Source organism: Pristis pectinata, chromosome 19, assembly GCF_009764475.1.
Source record: "Pristis pectinata isolate sPriPec2 chromosome 19, sPriPec2.1.pri, whole genome shotgun sequence".
NCBI lineage: Eukaryota > Metazoa > Chordata > Chondrichthyes > Rhinopristiformes > Pristidae > Pristis > Pristis pectinata.
This window is the reverse complement of record NC_067423.1, coordinates 35,785,139-35,806,337: the sequence shown is the minus strand read 5'-3', so window position 1 is coordinate 35,806,337 and position 21,199 is coordinate 35,785,139. Positions and strand designations below refer to the sequence as shown.

The 21,199-nt window shown below is 39.6% G+C and overlaps 1 protein-coding gene across 1 annotated transcript in view; it reads left to right on the top strand.

The window, feature by feature from the left end:
* Nucleotides 1–1,587: 1,587 nt before the first annotated feature.
* Nucleotides 1,588–21,199, top strand: part of LOC127580469 (serine/threonine-protein kinase 33-like) — a 75,842-nt gene continuing 56,230 nt past the window's right edge. Inside the window, exons 1-2 of the mRNA XM_052033993.1 lie at nt 1,588–1,841; nt 4,110–4,229. Of these exons, the coding sequence (XP_051889953.1) occupies nt 4,113–4,229 (117 nt within the window). The 5' untranslated portion in view covers nt 1,588–1,841; nt 4,110–4,112. The remainder of the gene's footprint in view (nt 1,842–4,109; nt 4,230–21,199) is intronic.

Here is a 21,199-nt window from a genome sequence, read left to right as displayed (position 1 = left end):
GATTGATTTGTTTCTGTCAAGGTCACCAATATCATAAATTAGTTTTACATATGCTAAGTCATTCACTCAACACCAGACTCCAAGTGTGTATAAAACTTCATTCCTAACAGACCTGGGTTTATTTACAGTGTTGAAGATTCCAGTAAGAGTTCATTGAGATAAGGATGCTGACGTAATTCCATTTGTAGTACCCACTTGACATTCAGTTCACAATCTCAGACAACAGGGCAGCTTGTGATGGAAGAAATTCCAAGCCAGCCTGCTGGCAGATGTATCATTCTTAAATGTCACCCAATGTGTCTTCAGGGAAGGTTACATGTTGAAAACACTGGTGCTGCTCTGTCAAGACTTTTGTCTTCAGGTACATCTCTCTAAGTATAAAAAGAAAACTGCATGAATATTTATTTAGGTGCAGTTTTACAGTAACCTTCCTGCACATAACATTCTTCACAGACAACTTTTCTGAACGTTTCCTTAATAATGAGCAAATTCAAAGGTAAAAGTGCAGCCAAGCAGTTGTCTAACACTGGGCTATTTTACAAGCATTTTTAGAGTGTACCAGCCAATGCTCAAAACATTTGCAATTCAAGACACCTTGATGAAACTTTGGAGTATGTCATTACTTTTCTAAAGAAGAATATCTCGACCCAACATCAAAAAAAATCCCACTCGCATAAAGGACAATTTACAATGTTCACGACAGTGATCGATACAACCAATAAAGCAGCTGTAATTGTTCTCATTGTCAAGAGTTCAAGCTGCTTAAGTACTGCCCTCACCCAGAAAAAGAATCACTTCCATTAAATGACATTGATGTTAAAAATTAAAATTCACAGTTAGTGATACCATAGATTCCCCAACATGAATATAATGATTGCACACTTTAGTGAGCTTAACTTAATAGCCTATTGAGTTAAAGGGACTAGTTGCAGACCAAGATGTATTTCAACCTATTCCTTGGCATTACTGATCACCACTAAAGTTATGACCTCAAGATTTAAAGTGGCATTGTTCTCAGGAATTTATAGCTGATAGATTACTACAATAAACAAACCTGCAATCCTTTTCCTGATTACAATATTTTAACCAGCCAATCATTTACAATATGTTAACACATAAAGACTAACTTCTATTAAAACACATGGAGGGGGAATTCTATTCTGTATCCAATGACAGTGCAGAATGCAGAACAGAAAGAGAATTAAGTTAATATCCATCATCTATGGCCACCAACATTTATCAACTAGACATTTCCGAGGATACCTATTAAATCCCAAAAATATATGGCGAATTAAGTGTGAATAATGTGTAGCAGATTACATCCAATGGTGCTTATGAAGATGTGAAACTTATAAGTTAAATATGCTCCTGCCTAAAAAGAGAATAGAAACAAATTGTTTACAATCAGTAACTACTAGTTTTTTCCCTGAAGAAATCTGGCAAGGTTCTAGATGTGAGCTGGCAATTGGTAGGTTGGTCAGTTTCATTGGCAGTCTCATTACATAAGCTGTAACAAAGACTTGTAGAAGCAGAGTACACAGGAGCCACATCGGACGTTACCATGCAACGTGAAACAGGTTGTGAGACAAGGAAGTATTAGGTTTCTATAAAAAGAAAGCCTCTGAGCAGATTGAATAGAAAATTCCATGGAAATATGATCCAGAAAGAAGGAGATGGAAAGTGATTAGAGTCAGCTTCTCAGTTGGGTGACTGGAAATTAATTTTTAGAGTGATGTTTTGCAGTGTGACAGTTCAGAATTATATACTTGTGGGAGCTCATTATCAGAAAGAAATGAAGATGTAAGAGATTTTTTTTATGCTGGTCTCAAAATGTCAACAGTGTAAGTATTTTCAGATCATCATGTTTATGCAATGCTTCCACATCATGTTTTCTGTTGATTTACTGTTCCAGCAGACAATCCCGGTCACAATGAAGCTGAGCTGTAATTGCCTTTTCCCTTCAAAACCCCAATTGTAAAAAGCTCTGAAGTGTATCTACCTAAACGCTGTTCATGCAGTACACAGGCAGGATACATCTGTGAATTGTGCAGATATAATGTGATCTATTGGACTACTACCAACCGAGAACTTGAGGCCGGCTGATAGAGTTAAACCTATTTCGACACAATTGCTTTAGTTTCAAAAGAAATATTTAATAGTATTAAAATAGATCAAGTCATTGGAATTGAACCATTGTGCCCTGATATTTTAGAAAATGCAACTGTTTTTGTGACTGATTCATACATAGAACTAAAATTAGAGTTCGACTGTGAAAGTGCAACACCAGCGTACACTCTCAATGTGATGAGGTGTAGGTTTGTAAAATTTATATCTTCCATTTTATTTCTTTTTGATTTTCAGAAAATAGTCCTGTATGGACATACACCTTAAGTTCACACTTGATCATAGCACAGCCATCGACATTGTCAGTTAATTCCCTGAAATTTTAATCGATACAGCACACGGAGGAAAATCTCCCGATTATTCTAAGTCATCAAACCACCAAGCTACCCGGTTTTCAACCCTTTCTCCCATCCTGGATGCAATTTCTTTTCCTTCACTGGAATGGTAGAAACCAGAGCCAGGACAAGGCTCCATCCTAACCCCTACCTCAAAACCCTCCCCCGATAGCCTTCACCAAGATGATTAACTCCAACCATCTTGTTTAATTACTCGGTGGAAAATAGCCAATCTCCTTGCAAATGCTTGTGTTTAAAGAACATGTACAATTTTGTTCCACTCTGATAGAGGCAGATGCCGCGGATTTTATCATTAGAATCATATGGCAAACCAGAACTTATACCTGTTTCATGACCTTGTCAATGTATCAGAGTGATGAAGCACTTTTTAGATGTCGTTACCATTGTAATTTATGAACATGTGGCAGTCCAACAAATAGCAATGGATAGATTACTAATTAAACTGTTTTTAAGGGAAAAATCTTGGGCAGGACACTGGAGAACACTCTGAACTTCGCTGCTCATCTTTGAAAAGTCCTCTGCGATCTTCTGTACCTGAGGATGTAAATAGGGTAATATTCCACCTGAAAGACAATACTTGTAACAATGTGGGACTTCTTTAGCACCATAGCTGACCGACCATTTAGAAACATCAACAGGATTGTGCAGGAATCCCCTCTGCTCTATTTCAAAATGAGCCTTGGGTTCTTTTATAACTGAGAGGTAGACGGAGTTTCGGTTTAATCTGATTCAAACAATGGCATAGCGGACAGTGCTGCCCTAAAGCTTCAGCCTATGTTATGTGCTCAGTCTCGAGAGTGGGACTTGAATCCTTGACATTCTGATTGAAAGATGAGAGGACTAACACTGAGCCAAGGTTTAGACAACAAGGTTCACACTATGAGGTAAATGTTTGAACTATTTTCCCCTCAGGTTAAGCTCTGGAGTCATTAAGACGTGTTTTCTGTCAGAAGCAGGTATCCTCACTGGACTAGAGATCAGTTCCCTGGCTAGCATTTCAGTATATAGATATACATACTTACTTAAAGTACTCCAGTGATTTTCTGCTCTTGAGAGGAGACGATATTTCTTATTGAAGGTAAGAAACATCCAGTTTGAAAATGACACAGTGGAAGGCAACCAGGGCAGAGCAGAAACACAGTCATACCCCTTCTCACTCAAAGTAAGGTCAAACTGTGGGCAGTGTTCATCTTTTTGTGTGTTCTGGAAATGGTTAACTTCTCCCTTGGAACCTGACTCTCCACTTACCTTTACTCTAGGTCCTTGAAGTGTCTTAAGTAAATGTTAAAAAGAATGTTGTTTTCTATTATACTTCCTTCTAAGGCCTCAATTTGTGTTTGGTATATAAAGCAATACTTATCAACCAAAGTCAATATGATTTCCCTTGGTTCCTATTGATCCAACCATATTCAATGAGGTAAGTCATTAAGAATCAACAAAGACATTCTCCGCTGACTGCAGTCATACCTAAGGCAAAGAAAGATGATTGTGGTTGTTGGAGGTTCAATCATCTCTCAACCATAGATATCACTATTGGAGATCCTCAGGTTATGACAAATATAAATAGAGCCTAACACCCAATGAACACAAAATAATATATTCTGTGCCATCTGCTTTTTTCATTAAAAGGTAATGGTTGAACAGGAACTTGATTTTCCTCACACAAAAATGGCATTTCTGCGAGCTTCTTCCGATGGCTTGGAGACAGCTGTACCCCACACAAGGATAGAGGATGAATCTGTTATCAAGGTAGAGTCTCATGACCTTTTTACTTACATTTTAAAATAACCATGAAAACTACCACCAGCATCATCACTTAATTCCCAACAAGAATAAGATGATGTAATTTCGTAATCTTCATTTGTGTGATGGATTTGCAGATTATTCCTTGTTATTGAACACAGGTAAAATGTAAAAGCTTATCATATCTCAATGGGTGCTTTAAACTGCAGTCACCCAAAATCCATAACAATGGTTCCATGTTCAACATAAGCTCTCTGGAAGTCAATATCAGAGAGGATTGCAGATGCAATATGTTTCGATGTGCTCCACGGTTGAAAGGTTGCATATCGAAACTTCCACTGAATCAAATCTCATCCCCGAGAGATTTAAGTTTTCTAACTAAATGTACAAAAATAAAGAATATTATTTTGGTAAATAAAGAGAAACTACATCCACTGGTGGGAGAGTCAACAACTACAAATGCAAGATAAAATAATTAGAATACAGATTAAGAGAAAACCTTTTACTTCATAAATTGTGCTTTGGAATGCACTGCCTGAAAGTGTGGTGGAAACCTATTCCATAGTAACCTTCAAAAAGAAATTGAATGTATACTTGGATAAGAAAATCCTGTAGGCTATAGAGAAAGAGCAGGGTAATGGAAACCGTTTAATAGCTCATTTTATAAGCTGGTATGGATTCAGTGACTGGAACAGTTTCCTTCTGTGCTGTTTGATTCACAGATTCCATGAACCATACAATAAGAAAATATCATTAAAATCACGCTAATTGTTAGATTTCCCCCAGACAGTTCAGATCACCAATAAAAACAATAACATGAACCACTTAGCAGGTTAGGCGGCATCTATAGACAAAGAAACAGAGTTAACATTTCAGGTGGATGAACTTTCATCAGGACCTACTGAGCATTTCCAGCATTTTCTATTTTACTTCAGATTTTCATTATCTCCAGTTTTTTTTTGCTCTTCAATTGAAAATCTCCTCTTGGTCTAGCTTTGTGAAAGTGCAGTGTCAGGATATAAATGGAGTTGTCTGGAAGTATACAAGCCAGGTTCAATCATTGGCCTGCATCGTTTGGCTTCAGTTGGGTCCCAACATGGTAAAACTCTTTGTCCAAAAAGTTTTCCCTTATTTGTTTGGAACTGCAAAAATCTGACCACTGGGAGGACTGGAGATGACTTTGATCCATGGATGCTCAACTTCCTTTCCATGGTTAAATATTCTCCCATGACATCTTTCAAATGGAGGCTAATTAGGTTTTTACATAACGAAAATATGGAAATCGTAGGATTGTATCACTGTAATCTTTCTCTGCTAATTCAGGATTCTGTATCTTCTTCTTCTTCTTCGGCTGTTTCTTGGGTTGAGGATGATTTGCTTTCAATCTGGTTTTCTGAGGTCACTGTGGGACCACAGGTGGGGCAGCGGTGGCTAACGGGATAAGGGAGTGGGTAGGTTGGGAGGTGATGTGCTCCTTCTGCCTCTTCGATTGGACCTCTGTGTGCTCCCAATGTACAGACTTGAGCCCCTCAATACCATGCCCAATGTTCCTTCTCCACTTTGGGCCAGAGATTCCCAGGAATCAATGGAGATGTACCACTTCTTCAAGGAAGATTTGAGCACATCCTTGACATTTTTCCTCTGTCCTCGGGGTAATCTTCTCCCACAACAGAACTCAGAGTAGACTATCCGTCAGGCATGCCAATGACAAGGCCAGCCCAACATAGTCAACTAAGAGTAACTAGTGTCTCATTGCTGGGGATGTTCACCAGGAGCGGGCACTGACATTTGCTACTCCTTCCAGTGAACTTGGAGGATTTTGCAGACACATCATTGGTGGTATTTTTCCAGTGCTTCGAGATGCCTGCCTTAGCGATTCCAAGAAGCATATTGGAGAGCAGGGATCACTGCTGCCTAGGAGACCATGAATTTTGTTCCAGGTCTGAATATTGATCTTCAAATATCATTTTCCTCAATTGACCAATGGCTGTGCTGGCGTATTGGAAGTGCTGGTGAATTCTGACATTGATTTCTGCCTACACAGGCAATTTAACATCAGTGCGGACTTGATACCACTTCAGCCATAATGTCAAACTTTCAATGTAGAATAATTTCTTTCTCTCTCTCTCTCTCTCTCTCTCTCTCTCTCTCTCTCTCTCTCTCTCTCTCTCTCTCTCCCTCCCTCCCCCTCTCCCTCCCTCTCTCTCCCCCTCTCTCACGCTCCACCAGTTTATAGCCTTGCAGTCCTTAGATAACACACACACTACTACTACTGTCCAGGTGCCTTAAAGGGACATTCACCAAGTAGCGACCTGGCTCATTACATTGTGCTGCATGACTCTATGTCTCTAATACTCCATGTCTTCCACCTCCCTAATGGAGCTGCAAATGTATCAATGAACAATGCAGATGGGAAAGTCCTGGGACTCATTCCTGCTCTGCTGGCTAGTGAACAATTAACCTCAACATCTCCAAGTCAGTGCCTGGAAAGCTCATGTGCAGTTCGAGTCACCACACTACAGGAAGGATCTGGAGGCTTCGGAGAGGGTGCAGATGGTTCACCAGGATCGGAGTGTATCAGCTATAAGGAGAGGATGGACAAACTTGAATTGTTTCCACTGGAGTGTTGGAAGCTGAGGCCCAACTAATGGCAAGAAGTAAAATTATGAGAGGCATTGACAGGGTAGATAGTCATAGTCTTTTTCCCAGAGTGGAAGGGTCAAATGCTAGAGGGCATAGGTTGAAGGTGAGAGGGGGAAAGATTAAAGGAGATTTACAAGGCAAGATTTCTTTTTACACAGAGAGTGGTAGGTGCCTGGAACCCTCTTCCAGGGGAGGTGGTAGAAGCAGATATAAGAGTGAAGTTTAAAATGCATTTAGACAGACACACGAACAGGGAGGGAATAGAGGGATACAGACCACGTGCAAGCAGATGGAATGAGTTTAGATTAGCATCATAGTCAGTGCACACATGGTGGGCTGAAGGGCCTGTTCCTGTGCTGTATTGTTCTATTTTCTATGTTCCTGCTTCTGACCCTTGCCAATTGAAGCATGCAAGGACTCTCAGTGGAGGAATTAGTGTGAACTCACTTTACAGGTGTTGTGTCTTCCTGAATTGAATGGCACACTTCTCACTATTAAAGTATAATTCCCACGACCAGATGCTTGCTGATGTGGATCTTTGGCACAACCATGGATCATTGTCTTCAGAAAAGGAAGAAAGAGGAGTCAAAATTGTTATGCCGTGCTCTTTCTTTGAAACAATTCAAAGCATTTCAGGTTGGCAACCGGGAGGAAATGCTGATGAGCTGACAGTCAACAATCAATGAGATCAATCACAATGGTAAACAGCTGAAGTGTTTCTCAGACACAGAGCAGAACTCACCCCTTTGAATATAACTCAACTCTCAGTGAGGGCAGTGGGAGTACAAGTGAAGACTGATTCACACCCGGAAGAAAAAAAATCCCTCTTGCATACTCACAATTTGTGTGATGCACAATCACTTGCCCTCATTATCGGAATACTTTCACATTGGGAATAAAAATTGTACCAAAGGACTTCTAATAGGTCCTCTCTTTACCATGCAATTACTGTAGATGACAATAATGAATATATATGAATTACTTTTAAACAATAATGGGTCATGGATGCAAATATTCCTAGATGGTAAAACCATGTTTAGTTAGAGTGGAACTGTCAGATTAAAAGAATCATAACATTACCTTAATCATTTTGTGGTGTCTGTTAATGACTATTATTTTGCATTTCCCAGAACGTCTTGCGCTGCATTGCAGACAGAGCTAATTAAACCAGTGTTCTGTGCTCCACACTTTAATCATTCTGCATCTTATTCCAGTCCATAACACTCCTAAATGTTTATTAGACTAATAACACTGAGTGCCACTAACATTCTAACTGGTTTCTGATCATCATATCCAAGGCTGCTGTTAGGGAAATGGAGCAGAACATAAGACCACAAATAGACCATTCAGCCCCTCAATCCTGTATCAATTGTATCATGACTGATCTGCTCCTCAACTCCTGTTACTGCCTTAGGTTTATAATCCTTGTTACCCTTACCTCAAAAATAAGTTGAATATTTCAATTGACTGAAAACCTGGTCATTTAGGGAAGAGTTTTCAAAATGTACACTGCATTTTGTGTGGAAAAATGCCTTGAGATTTATTCATATGAGCCTGGCTGTAATTTAAGGTGGCACCCCTTACACTGAATTTGTCCGCAAGAGGAAAGAACTACTCTGTAACCACCCTTCCAGAAGCCTTTGCTATTTAAATTCAGAGAACCATAAGCCAAGCTTATGAAGCCTGAATTCATAAGTTAACTCTTTAATTCCTACTAACATTCTGGTGAAACTGCAATACCCCACACCACCCACTTCACCTTCACCACGTCAATCTGAACAGATGATGTTCAGAGTAGATAAGGTCTAATGAAGGTGCTAGACAGCTGAAGGATCACCGCTTCTATTTGGAATTCTATTCCTCTTGCAATAAATTTCATTTTTTAATGAGATTTCTTAACTTTTCTTTGTGATTAAGCACAAGATTTCAGTCATTCATGTCCATGAACACTTAAATCCTTTTGGACTTCCACCCTTCCTGGTCTTTTATTCCAATCTGTCCTGCTTGGTTCCAAAGTGGTTGACTTTCCCCCTTGCGTTTAACTGCCACAATTTTGCAAAATGTGCCAACAAGGAGTTGGTCAAGGTGGTAAGGTCTTAAAGGTCAATTTAATGACAGGCATTTATCATACAAAGAGGCCTTTCCTCCGCATGATATTACAGAACCTGGCCTGGGACTTATAGCCCTGACTCAAACTCACACTTCTTCCTGAACATCACAAAATTACCCCCCGAGTTTTTCAAAATAATGTTTTTTTTGTTTCCTTTTCAATGACAGTTTATTCTGACTGCCAAATTATGTACTAATGATGACTGTTTTGGTGCATTTTCCAAAGAACTTGATGGAAAAAATTAACTTAAAATATATATTTTATGTGTCATTATTAAATATTAAATTATGGATATGAAATTAAAACTGAAAATCTATCTTAAATGATGTACGAAACTGATTATACTTTTCATCCTTAAATTCCTGTTACCACTGAGATGAAGATTTAATTATATAAAAGACCATGGGATTAAGAATGGGCTGTTATACACTTGATTGAATGCAATAGTGTCCCGAGGATATTAGATCCCTTCATCACTGACTTGAGAGAGACACTGACTAAATTTAACCTTTTGAAAATTTCAGTGGCATTTCAACATTAAGCATGAAACAAGACAGTGATGTCCCAGAACTCTGAAACCTGTACAGGATGCAGGCTTTCACAATGAAAAATTGAGCACTGATCTCTCTGTCCATTCCTCTGATCTGCATTCTTAACTAAAGAAGTTTATTAATAATGACAATTATAACTTACCTTTACGTCTTGTAGTATCTCTGTATATTCAAAATAACTTCACAATGCACTTTGTTGAAAGGCAATGAATTAAGGCTAGATGTGCTGCAAAATATTTTATTTCTATTATGAACTATAAGCCCAGCTTCCCTCTGTGAAATTAAAAAAACTAACATTCAGCATATACTTCCTGTTGTCATATTTCCTGTCATAATTTTTTGCACCTCTGTCAACCTTATGCAATGCCCTTTACTATCTGTAATTGAAAGATGTAAATTAGTATTTATGATTATACTTCGGTCTTCCAGCATAAGGTAAAACTATTACCTTTTCAAATCAATTTCCACAGCCAGGTTCCCTCTGGAGAAGTTTGTTGTAAAATTTTAATTTGCTTATTAGTTACTCTTGGCTTCAATGTCCCCAGCAACAACTTTCTGGACCATCTCTATGTTGCGGTTGCTTTCCAGTTCTTTGTCCAGTTATATCATTCAAAACAAAATAAAAACTCCTCAAAAAATATTGGCCAGACACTTGCACAGATCGTCAGGTTAAGTGCAAACCGCTTGTAAAGAAAGTAATGCACCTTTGTTGGTGTATTTTAATTTTTAATGTCAGCATTAGATCCAGTGAGGTTGTTTACTGTGGCAAGTGGAAGCAAAATCGGGATTATTGGCTGGGCATTTGATTCTAATAAGTGCTCTATTATATTTAGGTAGATCTCTTTGAGAATGAGTAAATCATCCTAATATAAGATTGCTATGTGTTAATTAGAATTATACCTTTGGGTGTTTCCAGCCAGTGGAAAGAAAATTAGAGTTTACTTTTACAGAGATGCCCTGCTGCTTGAATGCCTACCGAGACTGATTAACTATTTGAGTTTTCAGACAGTGAGCCTTTCTTTGTCTGCTCATTGATGTTTTAGGCACTGTTAGCAGGGAAGTATGCTTGAATTATGGAAGACACGTTTAGTACTATCTGCCCCAGAGGTGCGTTACCATGCTGCTGCCGCCTGCACACCTTGACTTTGGCAGCTTCAGCCTTGTTTTCCTTTGCACTAAGGACATATAACTTAGGGCATCTTATTAATTCACTTTCTTTTTAAGTTAAGAGCTAACCATCTCATTAGAAGAAAATATGCCTCTAGTACAATAGACTAATGCACCATGGATGTATGCTGAAAGCTTTGTCACTTCTTCAAGCCCTTGAGCCTTAGAGAAACAATATAGAAACACTGGAATTGGGGAAGGCCATTCAGCCCCTCGAGGTTGTTCTGCCACTCAATTAGATAATAGCTTTTGGAAAGAAATGATTGACAGATCAATCTGTCCAAATTTTTCAACGTGGGACTTGAGATTTAGGGATTTTTTTTTTGCCCAAGTTTTTAATTAAACACAGCCAAAAGTGCAAGCTAATTTCAAGGGAGAAAGATTGTGTGTGGAGAAGCTTAGTACAGAGAGTGCGGCTATGCAGCTAATTAAGCTATTTTACCAACTTAAACAGAGACCATGCAGTTTCTGTTGGAACATAGTTTAAAGAATGCAACTTGTAATGCAAAACTAAAAGCTCCCACGGTGAAATCAACCACTATTGTCTTGCTATCAGTCTGAAAACTCCTACAACAATTATTATGATCAGTTTTATAAAATTTTTTGCTTTCTTAGAGCTATTGAAATAAAGTTTTGTTAAAGATGTATACTGTTACTGTGAAATCCTTGGTCTCTGGTAAGCCAAGGTTTACATGGTTCTTGCCAATGGCATGTTGCATTTGTCATTCATAATCTGTGTTATTTCAATTCATTTTTGGGTTTAATTTAATGTAAGAAACCTCGACAAGTCCAATACAGTAGCCTATACAAAGAGTCTGTATAAACAGACTTGCTGAGGTTACTTACATTAAATAAAAAGAAACTGCACAATTGTCCCTACATGTAAATAATAGGAGTAAAAACTCATTACAACATTAAATATACAATTCTCAAGCACAGCACATTTACTATTATATATCTCAATACTACAAATCTTATACTTAGTGAAATTCTTCCACAACATAACAAATTCTCTGATATTGGGTCAGGATTGGTAATGTGCACACACATGCAGAAACTTACTGAGAAGACTGTAAAGAGAATCAAGGGACATGTGGCAGGGTGAACAAGTCCAGTTGAAATGGAAGACAAGCAAGGATCTTACTGTAGATCAGATGATCTCAAGATGCTGAGAGGCCTTCTTCTGCTCCTATTTTCTTATGTTCTTATAATGGTGTCATTGCTGTGAGTTTTCTATAACTTGAACAAACATCTGCTGGATACTTAGAACATAGAACAGTACAGCACAGGAACAGGTCTTTCAACCCACAATGTCTGTGCCAACCATAATGTCAATTTTTAAGACTCAAGGATTTTTTTATTCCAAAATAAACTTTATTCATCATAAAAAACACTCTATATACAATAATAGAACAATGCAAACCTTTACATTCGTGTCCTGATCAATCATTAGTGTTACTGTTTTATATAAAAAACACAGCACCGATGCCACTCGTGTGGCTCCCTGGGGTGCTACCCCAATCCCGTATTTACAATATTCAAGGAGCTTTCTCGCCTGTCCCCGCCCCTCCCTCTCCAGTGGCAGAAGAACCCTAAACTGTAGTCCTTCCCCACCGAGCCTTTGCATTAGACTCAAGTATGTCTTACTTTCATTTGGTCTTCTGGACTAGCACCGCTGTCTTGGTCTACTAAGGTTTGTAAGCATACCTATTGAACCATATTACATATACGGTGACCATACTGTTGTGGATCCTTTAACATCAGCTAACCTTTTTAAATTGTTTCAACACTCACCTCCTGGTTTCCAATTGGCCCATGACTGTGCCAAGAATTAGTTGCCCCTTTGCAGTTAGTTCATTTGTCTGGTGTTATCAGTGAAAACAAAATTACATTTCCCAGATCTTCAGTTTATAGTATATCACACCATTAAATGAAAATTCTTAAAAAGCATGGCAAATGAATCAGTGATTTTATACAATACTGCAGTGAATTAATATTGACTTGTAGCAATTAGTTTTCATGAGTGATGCTCTAGAAATGTGAAAAATCGACAAGATATTTTAATATCTCACGTGTTTAAAGTCAAAATGCAATAATATTGAACACATGGGAATCAAGCAACATGTTAAATTTAATCTGTAAAGAATGTGAGAAAATAAAATAAAATGGCACTTCAATTGAAGGTTGCTTGAGTGATGTGCGTGAGTGCAGACCCAGTCACAGGGCAGACAAAAGCTTGTTACTTAACATATAAAAAGCCAAGAGAAGAAAAGTAATTCACATAAAAATTAATTTGGAAATAGTGAGTTGATAAACTCTGGTATGATATAGTAATGAATCTGTAGATAATATACTAAATGGTAAACTAAATTGTGTACGGTTTGAATGCACAATTATATGAAGTATACTTCATTTAATATCCCTTCATTCTTTTGTTGTGCTGGGATTTAAAGCCTCTCTCAGTTTTCTTTTATTATCCATTGATTCCTTTCATTTTGTGCATTTTTTTAGCTTTCTCTTTGTACTCATGCCGATGCTTTCTATTTTGCAAGAACCCTCTCCACATATCTCAGCTCCCCCTTCAGAAGCTGTACTTACTTTTAATCAATTCCCTCTGCCTCTTCATTCATTTTGAATGGAGCACTTTGTTTTTTTTTGTTGTTTGGATATAAGCTATGTCTGAAGCAGTGAAGGTGAACAAGAGTGACCGGCACACAGAGATGGTAAAGAGAAGAGAAGATTGAAGACGGGTAGGATGATGGGGATAGATTGAGAGTGTAAAAGAAAATCAGCCAGGACTGGTGACAAACAGTTCAATAATATATTTGTGACAATATGAAACCCCTAAGGCTTTGATGTTTTTTTGTTTTTTTTTACTTTAAACTTAGTGTTGACACTTCAACAGTGTTAACAATAATCTACAACCTTGAATGTTCAGTTTGGAAAAATAAATGAACAAACCATAATGCTCTGTTTAAAAATTTCATTGACCTTTGTCTGATTATCCTACATTGTCATATGTTGTTGAAACTTAAGACAATTTTAGAATAAAAGTAATGTACAATATCCTGATTTGTGTGTTGAAACATTAGTGAAATCCCAGTGGTAAAACTCGAATGGAAACAGTCTGCAGATCAGGCAGCAACTACGGAAAGAGAAACAGAGCGAACATTTCGGGCTGAAGACCTGAACAAGGATGTTTCCAGAACTCGAGGGATTGATTCATAGAGAGAGGTTGAGCAGATAAGGACTTTATTCAGTAGAGCGTAGGAGAATGTGGGGGAGAGGGGGGTGGGGGGTGGAGGTCATCTTTCAGAGGGGTATAAAATCAAGAGGAGCATATATAGGGTGAATACACACAGTCTTTCTCCCTGGGGTTGGAGAATAAATAGTGAGAGGGCATAGGTTTAAGGTGCGATTTAGTAGGAGCAACTTTTCCATATAAGAGAGTGGTCCTTATATGGAATGAGCTGCCAGAGGAAGTGGTTGAGGCAGGTGCATTTACAACATTTAAAAGGTACATGAACAGGAAAGGATTAGAAGGATATGGACCAAATGTGGGCAAATGGGACTCGTTTAGATGGGCATCTTGGCCGGCATGGTCCATTTGGGCCGAAAGGCCATTCTCTGTGCTGTATTACTCTGTTTCAAAGACCCTTCACCTGAACTGGGAATCAGAGAGACTGAACGGGCCGGATCTCTTGACTGTATGGTACTCCACCACCCCGACAAAACTGAATCTATTCCCAACCTCATCCCCACATGGAAACATCTTCTGCCTCACGGATAAACATCCCTACCCACTGAACATTAGAAGTGGAGCTTGCTACCACATGGTGGAATTCAGAAAAGGAGCATAGAGGCCTAGAAGAAAAGTAAATAAGTAAACAAAGAAGAAAGAAATAAAAGGATAGACTGACAGCATTAGATGTAAACTAAAACAGGAAATGCTGCCAACACTCAGCAGGCTATTATTTCCAGTATAGCTTCATTTTCTGTCTTATCTCAAATTTCCAGCATTATCAGTAATTCACTCTTAGAGCTAGACGTAAGACTTTTAGGAAGAGGCTCACGTGGAGCATAAATAATGGCACAGAGCAGGTAAATTAGTTTATTATTGTCACGTGTACTGAGGTACAGTGAAAATCTTTGTTTTGCACGCCACCCATACAGATCATTTCATTACAGAAGTGTAATAAGGTAGTACAAGGGTAAACAATAACAGAATGCAGAATAAAGTGTTACAGTGACAGAAAAAATGCAGTGCAGGCAGACAATAAGGTGCAAGGCCTTGATGAGGTAGATTGTGAGGCCAAGAGTCTACCTTATTGGTCTAGGGGGCCATTCCTTGAGCCTGGTGGTACGTGCTTTCAGGCTTTTGTATCTTCTGCCTGATAGGAGGGGGGAAAAGAGAGAATGTCCAGGGTGGTGAGGTTATATTGGCTGCTTTACCAAGGCAGCGAGAAGTATAGACAGAATCCATGGAGGGGAGGCTGGTTTCCATGATGTGCTGAGCTATGTCCACAACTCTGCAGTTTCTTGTGGTCATGGGCAGAGCAGTTGCCACACCAAGCCGTGATGCATCTGGATAGGATGCTTTCTACCATGCATTGATAAGAATTGGTGAGGGTCAAAGGGGATATGCCAAATGGACTGTCACTATGCAGTAAGTTCCACATGAAAAATAATTTATTTGGTGAGATTCCCATGGCAACATTTCATCACATATTTTCTTTGCTATTTGAAACCAGGGAAGAATCAGATTTTTGAATATTTTGGAGCTTATCAGAATCCTGAAAAAGTAAACTGAATTTGGATTATAAGTATGGTATTGAAATAAATGAATGCATCTTAATTAAAGAATACTAACTTGTGGGTCTTTTGAGATAAGATAAGATATCTTTATTAGTCACATGTACATTGAAACACACTGCAAAAATGCATCTTTTGCATGGAGTGTTCTGGGGGCAGCCCACAAGTGTCGCCACGCTTCCGGCACCAACATAACATGCCCACAACTTCCTAACCCGTACGTCTTTGGAATGTGGGAGCAAACTGGAGCACCCGGAGGAAACCCATGCAGACACGGGGAGAATGTACAAACTCCTTACAGACAGTGGCCGGAATTGAACCCGGGTCTCTGGTGCTGTAAAGCCTTACGCTAACTGCTACACTACCATGAATTTACTCAGACACCAGCATTCTTGCTGCACGATTATAAAGTTTTGAGTTCAAATCAAATCAAGAATTTGAACAAATAACCTACGCAGTACTAAGGAAATGCAGCACTGTCAGAAGCACTGCCTTTACTGTGGGATGATAACTCAAGGCCACAAATATTTTTGTCGGGTGCAGGTAAAAGGTTCAATCTACAGTTTAGAAAAACATTTCCCTGATGGTTCAGGCTAACAGTCTGCTCTTGTCGTTACCATCACACTTCATTAAGGCACCAGTTTTCATTGGCTCTTTGTGTGACCTTGTAAATAGGGGTACGACATATACAGTGAATGGTAGGGCCCCAAGGACTGTTGATGAACAGAGGGGCCTTGGAGTCCAGTGTTCTCTGAAAGTATAAATGCCGGTAGATGTTGGCATGCTCGTATTCATCAGCCAGGACAGAGAATCTAACAGTTGGGACGTTATGTTGCAACTTTACAAAATATTGGTTTGACCGCACTTGTGTGCAGTTCTGGTTGCCCCACTATAGGAAGGATGTGATTGTGCTGGAGAGAGTACAGAGGTGATTCACAAGGACATTTCCTAGATTGAAGGGTTTTAGTCATAAGGAGAGATTGAATAGGCTGTGCTTGTTTTCCCTGGAATGAAGGAGGTTGAAGGTGACCTGACATATAAAATTGTAGGTGGCATAGGTAGGACAGATCATCAGGATCTTTTTCCTGTGGTTGGGGTATCAAGAACAAGAGACCATAGGTTTAAGGTGAGAGGAAGGAGTTCTAACAGGGATTTGAGGGGTAAGTTTTTTTTAATACCTAGAACTCGCTGCCTGAGGAGGTGGTGGAACCAGATACAATCACAATGTTTAAGAGATATTTAGACAAGCACTTTAATAGACAAGGCATAAAGGGATATGGATCTAATGCCGGCATATGGGATTTGTGTAGTTGGCACAATGGTCAGCATGGATGTGATGGGCAGGAGGGCCTGTCTCTGTGCTGTACGACTCTATGACTCGATTTTTTTCATTTCAAGATTAGCTAGTGGAAGAGACTCAAGGGGCCTAATAGCCTCCACTTGCTTCTATGTTCCTGCGAGTCAATTTTTTTTTTGATGATGTTATTAGCTGCACCAAGAATGAAAAAAGAACTGAGGAGGTCTTATCCAAGACAACATCACTGAAGAAATACTGTGAGAAGGGATGAGAAGTCCCATGTGACAGTGACAGTGAAGAAAGTGGGGGTTACAACTTAAACCTTCAAACATTAGCTTTTTAACATAAAATCCATTACTTGGTGGAATTTAATAAGAATGCTGTTGGCCATTCAAATTAAAAAATAGCTTTAATGAGGTCTCAGTCCTCGATTTCAGTATCGATTTTTAGCACCTGCTTGCTATAAAGAACCATAATAATCCTCATGTCAAGCAAAGCAAGCTGTGGGATGGGTATTGAGGCAGAGTAAACGAGAGAGAGAGCAAGAATGATGTGAATTCTAATCATCTTTAACCTTCAATGTTACTCTTCTTAGTATTTTGGTTTTTATTAGAGATCATTTGAAACAGTCAGAAATTGTCTATACCAGAACATGTTTTTCTCTCCAGTACCTGTGGTCTTACCCAGAGGACTCAATTAAATGTCTGTGTTGGTAGCTGCTAACTCCCTTATTAGGCTTATTAATTTCAATGGAGAAAGTCAATACCTTCCACTGTAAATTGGGCTTTGCTACATTTGGAGAGTGAAATCTATTAGACACCTCTTTTGTCAATATAGGTTAACAGTTTTAAACTGAATATATATAGTCTGCAGAGATGATTCAATGATCCCAGCTCCCAGTGGAAAAATGTACTCATCTATTGTGTGGATTGGAAAGAGGAACACGAGGTAAAATTTTAACATGTTGACACAATGGGAGAGGGAAGGCAGAAGGGATCTGTTAGCACACAGAAATGCAAAGGGCAAGGATGTACAAGTGATTTTTTTTTAACCCAGTAACTGTATTAGTACATTAGAACTGGGCTTCCTGATCAATATGTGCGTGTGATGATGATGTACGTGGGGCCACAGTTTAAAAGGCTGTTGCAAAGCTGACATTTATTGGCTACAAGTCGATTGCATGAGGAAGACTAGATGCTGAATGCAGATACACTCAGATTGCCCCTGGGTTTAGTGACTTGTCTATGAACATAATGTTGTGGGGGGTACATGGACTCATCACCTTTGAAGAAGCCCATTGCCGGATTTGAACGCATAACTCATGCTGCTGTTTTGATGTAGTAGAGAGGGAATGCGGTCCTCTCAGATCACAGGCACTTGGAGATGGAGAAATGTGTGTCCAATAGCCATCTGGAGGAAGATTTCAATTGCATCATATAACACACATTCACTCAAGTGGAGTGAAGTCAGCCGCAAAGGGAAAATGACCTTTTGCATTTTGATAAACTTAAACATTCCCACAAGAGTTCAATGTCACCTTTTCTAATCTCCACCTAACCTGCAGAATGTGCACGAGGTAGATGGCTTCTCATCAGAGGCAGGGTTCACTCCCTCTCGTGGCTAGAAAGATAGTTGGGGCTTTACCTGGTGACTCATGGGTTACAACAGGGAAAGAACAAAAATCAGGGAAAGGAACAGTAATTGAATGGTCCTGTAGTACGATAAGATGGACTCCTGACCTCACAATCTGCCACGTCAAGGCCTTGCACCTTATTGTCTGCCTGCACTGCACTTTTTCTGTAACTGTAACACTTTATTCTGCATTCTGTTATTGCTTTTCCCTTGTACTACATCAATGCACCGATGTGATGAAATGGTCTGTATGGGTGGCATGCAAAGCAAAGTTTTTTACTGCACCTTGGTTCATGTGACAATAATAAACTAATTTACCAATTTCATTGGAGGGTGCAAAACTGTCCATCCCTGCTCAGCACGTAGATGTAGCAAACCATGTCAATGGACAGGAATAATCTGCAGCAGATGTACGGCCAGGTGTCCTAGCCATACTCATGGAATCAGTAGAGCAGTGATGTAATATAACAGGTCTTTGCAATGATGCCGTTGCCCACGGAAAGAAAGACTGTCTACACAAAGCATCAAGCACTGCAGTGGTATGAGTGAGTGGCACAATGGTGCAGCTCGTAGAGTCACTGCCTCACAGTGCCAGAGACACAGGTTCTATCCTGACCTTGGATAGAGTCATTGAAAGATACAGCATGGAAACAGGCCCTGAGACAGATAGACACAAGCTGAGTCCATGCTGTTAATCAAGCATCCATTTACACTAATCCTACATTAATCCCGTATTTATTCATCCTCACAGTCCCATCAACCCCCCCCCCCCACCCCGATTTACCTCTCACTTGCACAACAGGGACAATTTACAATGGCCAATTAACCCATCAACCCGCACGTCTTTGGGATGTGGGAGGAAACCAGAGGACCCGGAGGACACACAGACAGCATCAGAGGTCAGGACTGAACTCGGGTCTCTGGTGCCGTGAGGCACTGAGTCTGCTATTGCCTCACTGTGCTGCCCTATCTGTGTGCAAGAAAGTGGTGCTAAGGTAACATCAGATTTTATTGAATTGGGCACAAGAGGTTGACTAACCTACTCCTGCTCTTATTTCTGATGTTACTATGCAACCTGTTCTCCTACTGAATACTTTTAACCTAGGTATCAAACGCAACCAGGGCAAAGTCACCTCTAAGTTCCAACACATGTTTTATCTACTGAGAGTGCAGCTCTGATATATTCCTAGGACAGAAGCCTGAATTTGGCAGGCAGCTATACATCAACAGTATTTTCCACCGACATCAACAAAAACTGTCAACAAAGATGGGACAGATCCCAGTTGCACGGACTTTCCATTTTCCCAAGTCAGTTGTTGCCAGCTCTCAGTGTGAGGTGATCCTTGGCATCCAGCAGCTGTGATGTCATCAAGCAGGCTGATTAAACAATTACTTTGAAGAAATCTGAGAGGAAAGGAAAAGCTAATATTTTTAGTATTGGTATATTATTGTCACTTGTACCGAGGTACAGTGAAAAACTTGTCTTGCATACCGATCGTACAGATCAATTCATTACACAGTGCAGATACATTGAGTTAGTACAGAGTGGAGTGCACAGGTGAAAAAAACAATAACAGAGTACAGAGTAAAGTGTCACAGCTACAGGGAAGTGCATTGCAGGTAGACAATAAGGTGCAAGGTCACAACAAGGTAGATTGTGAGGTCAAGAGTCCATCTCAACAGATGAGGGAACTGTTCAATAGTCTCGTCACATGGGATAGAAGCTGTCCTTGAGCTTGGTGGTATGTACCCTCAGGCTCCTGTATCTTCTGCTCGATGGGAGAGGAGAGAAGAGAGAATAACCTGGGAGGGTGGGGTCTTTGATTATGCTGGCTGCTTCACCGAGGCAGCGAGAGGCATAGACAGAGTCCATGGAGGGGAGGCTGGTTTTCATGATGCGCTGGGCTGTGTCCACAACTCTCTGCAGTTTCTTGCGGTCCCGGGCAGAGCAGTTGCCATACCAAGCCATGGTGCATCCAGGTAGGATGCTTTCTATGGTACATCAATAAAAGTTGGTGAGTGTCAAAGGGGACATGCCAAATTTCTTTAGCCTCCTGAGGAAGTAGAGGCACTGGTGAGCTTTCTTAGCCATGGCGACTATGTGGTTGGACCAAGACAGGCTATTGGTGATGTTCCCTCCTAGGAACTTGAAGTACTTTGCATTCTGTAATATAAAGAATGGAAGGAACAAGTAAAATTAGTGTAGTATACATATAAAATTATAACTTTATGTACCATTACAAATTCATCTATGCTTCATGAAAGGTTTCAGCTATTTTCCAGTGAGATCAGTTAGCAAATACCTGAAATTTTCATCAATTTACTAATTTCATTTGGTGGAGAAGATGGCATACCAGCACAGTCTGTAGTAGGGTGTTGAATCATTAATGTGAGCTTTGGGATTTCCAGGTTAAACTACAAAAGCATGGAAATCCAAATGTTCCCATCAGAGTCAGGGTGTAATGGCAGGAATACTGATAGTGTTAACATTGTTACAGCCACAGAATTGGGCCAAAATGGTTAACACAGAGCTGAATGTATTTTCTTATTTAATGCTGAGATAGCAAAGCAATGATATGATTTTGCCTTTCGTATTCACTTCAGAAAAAGCCACCTCCTCTTGGAAATGACTCAAAGATCATGTTTGAGATGAGAAATTTCTTTATGGCTTTCGGTGAAAACAACAGAACAACTAATAGACAAATAACAATGGAGAAATGAAAGACTGCAGATGCCAGAATCTGGAGCAACAATTCAGATGAAG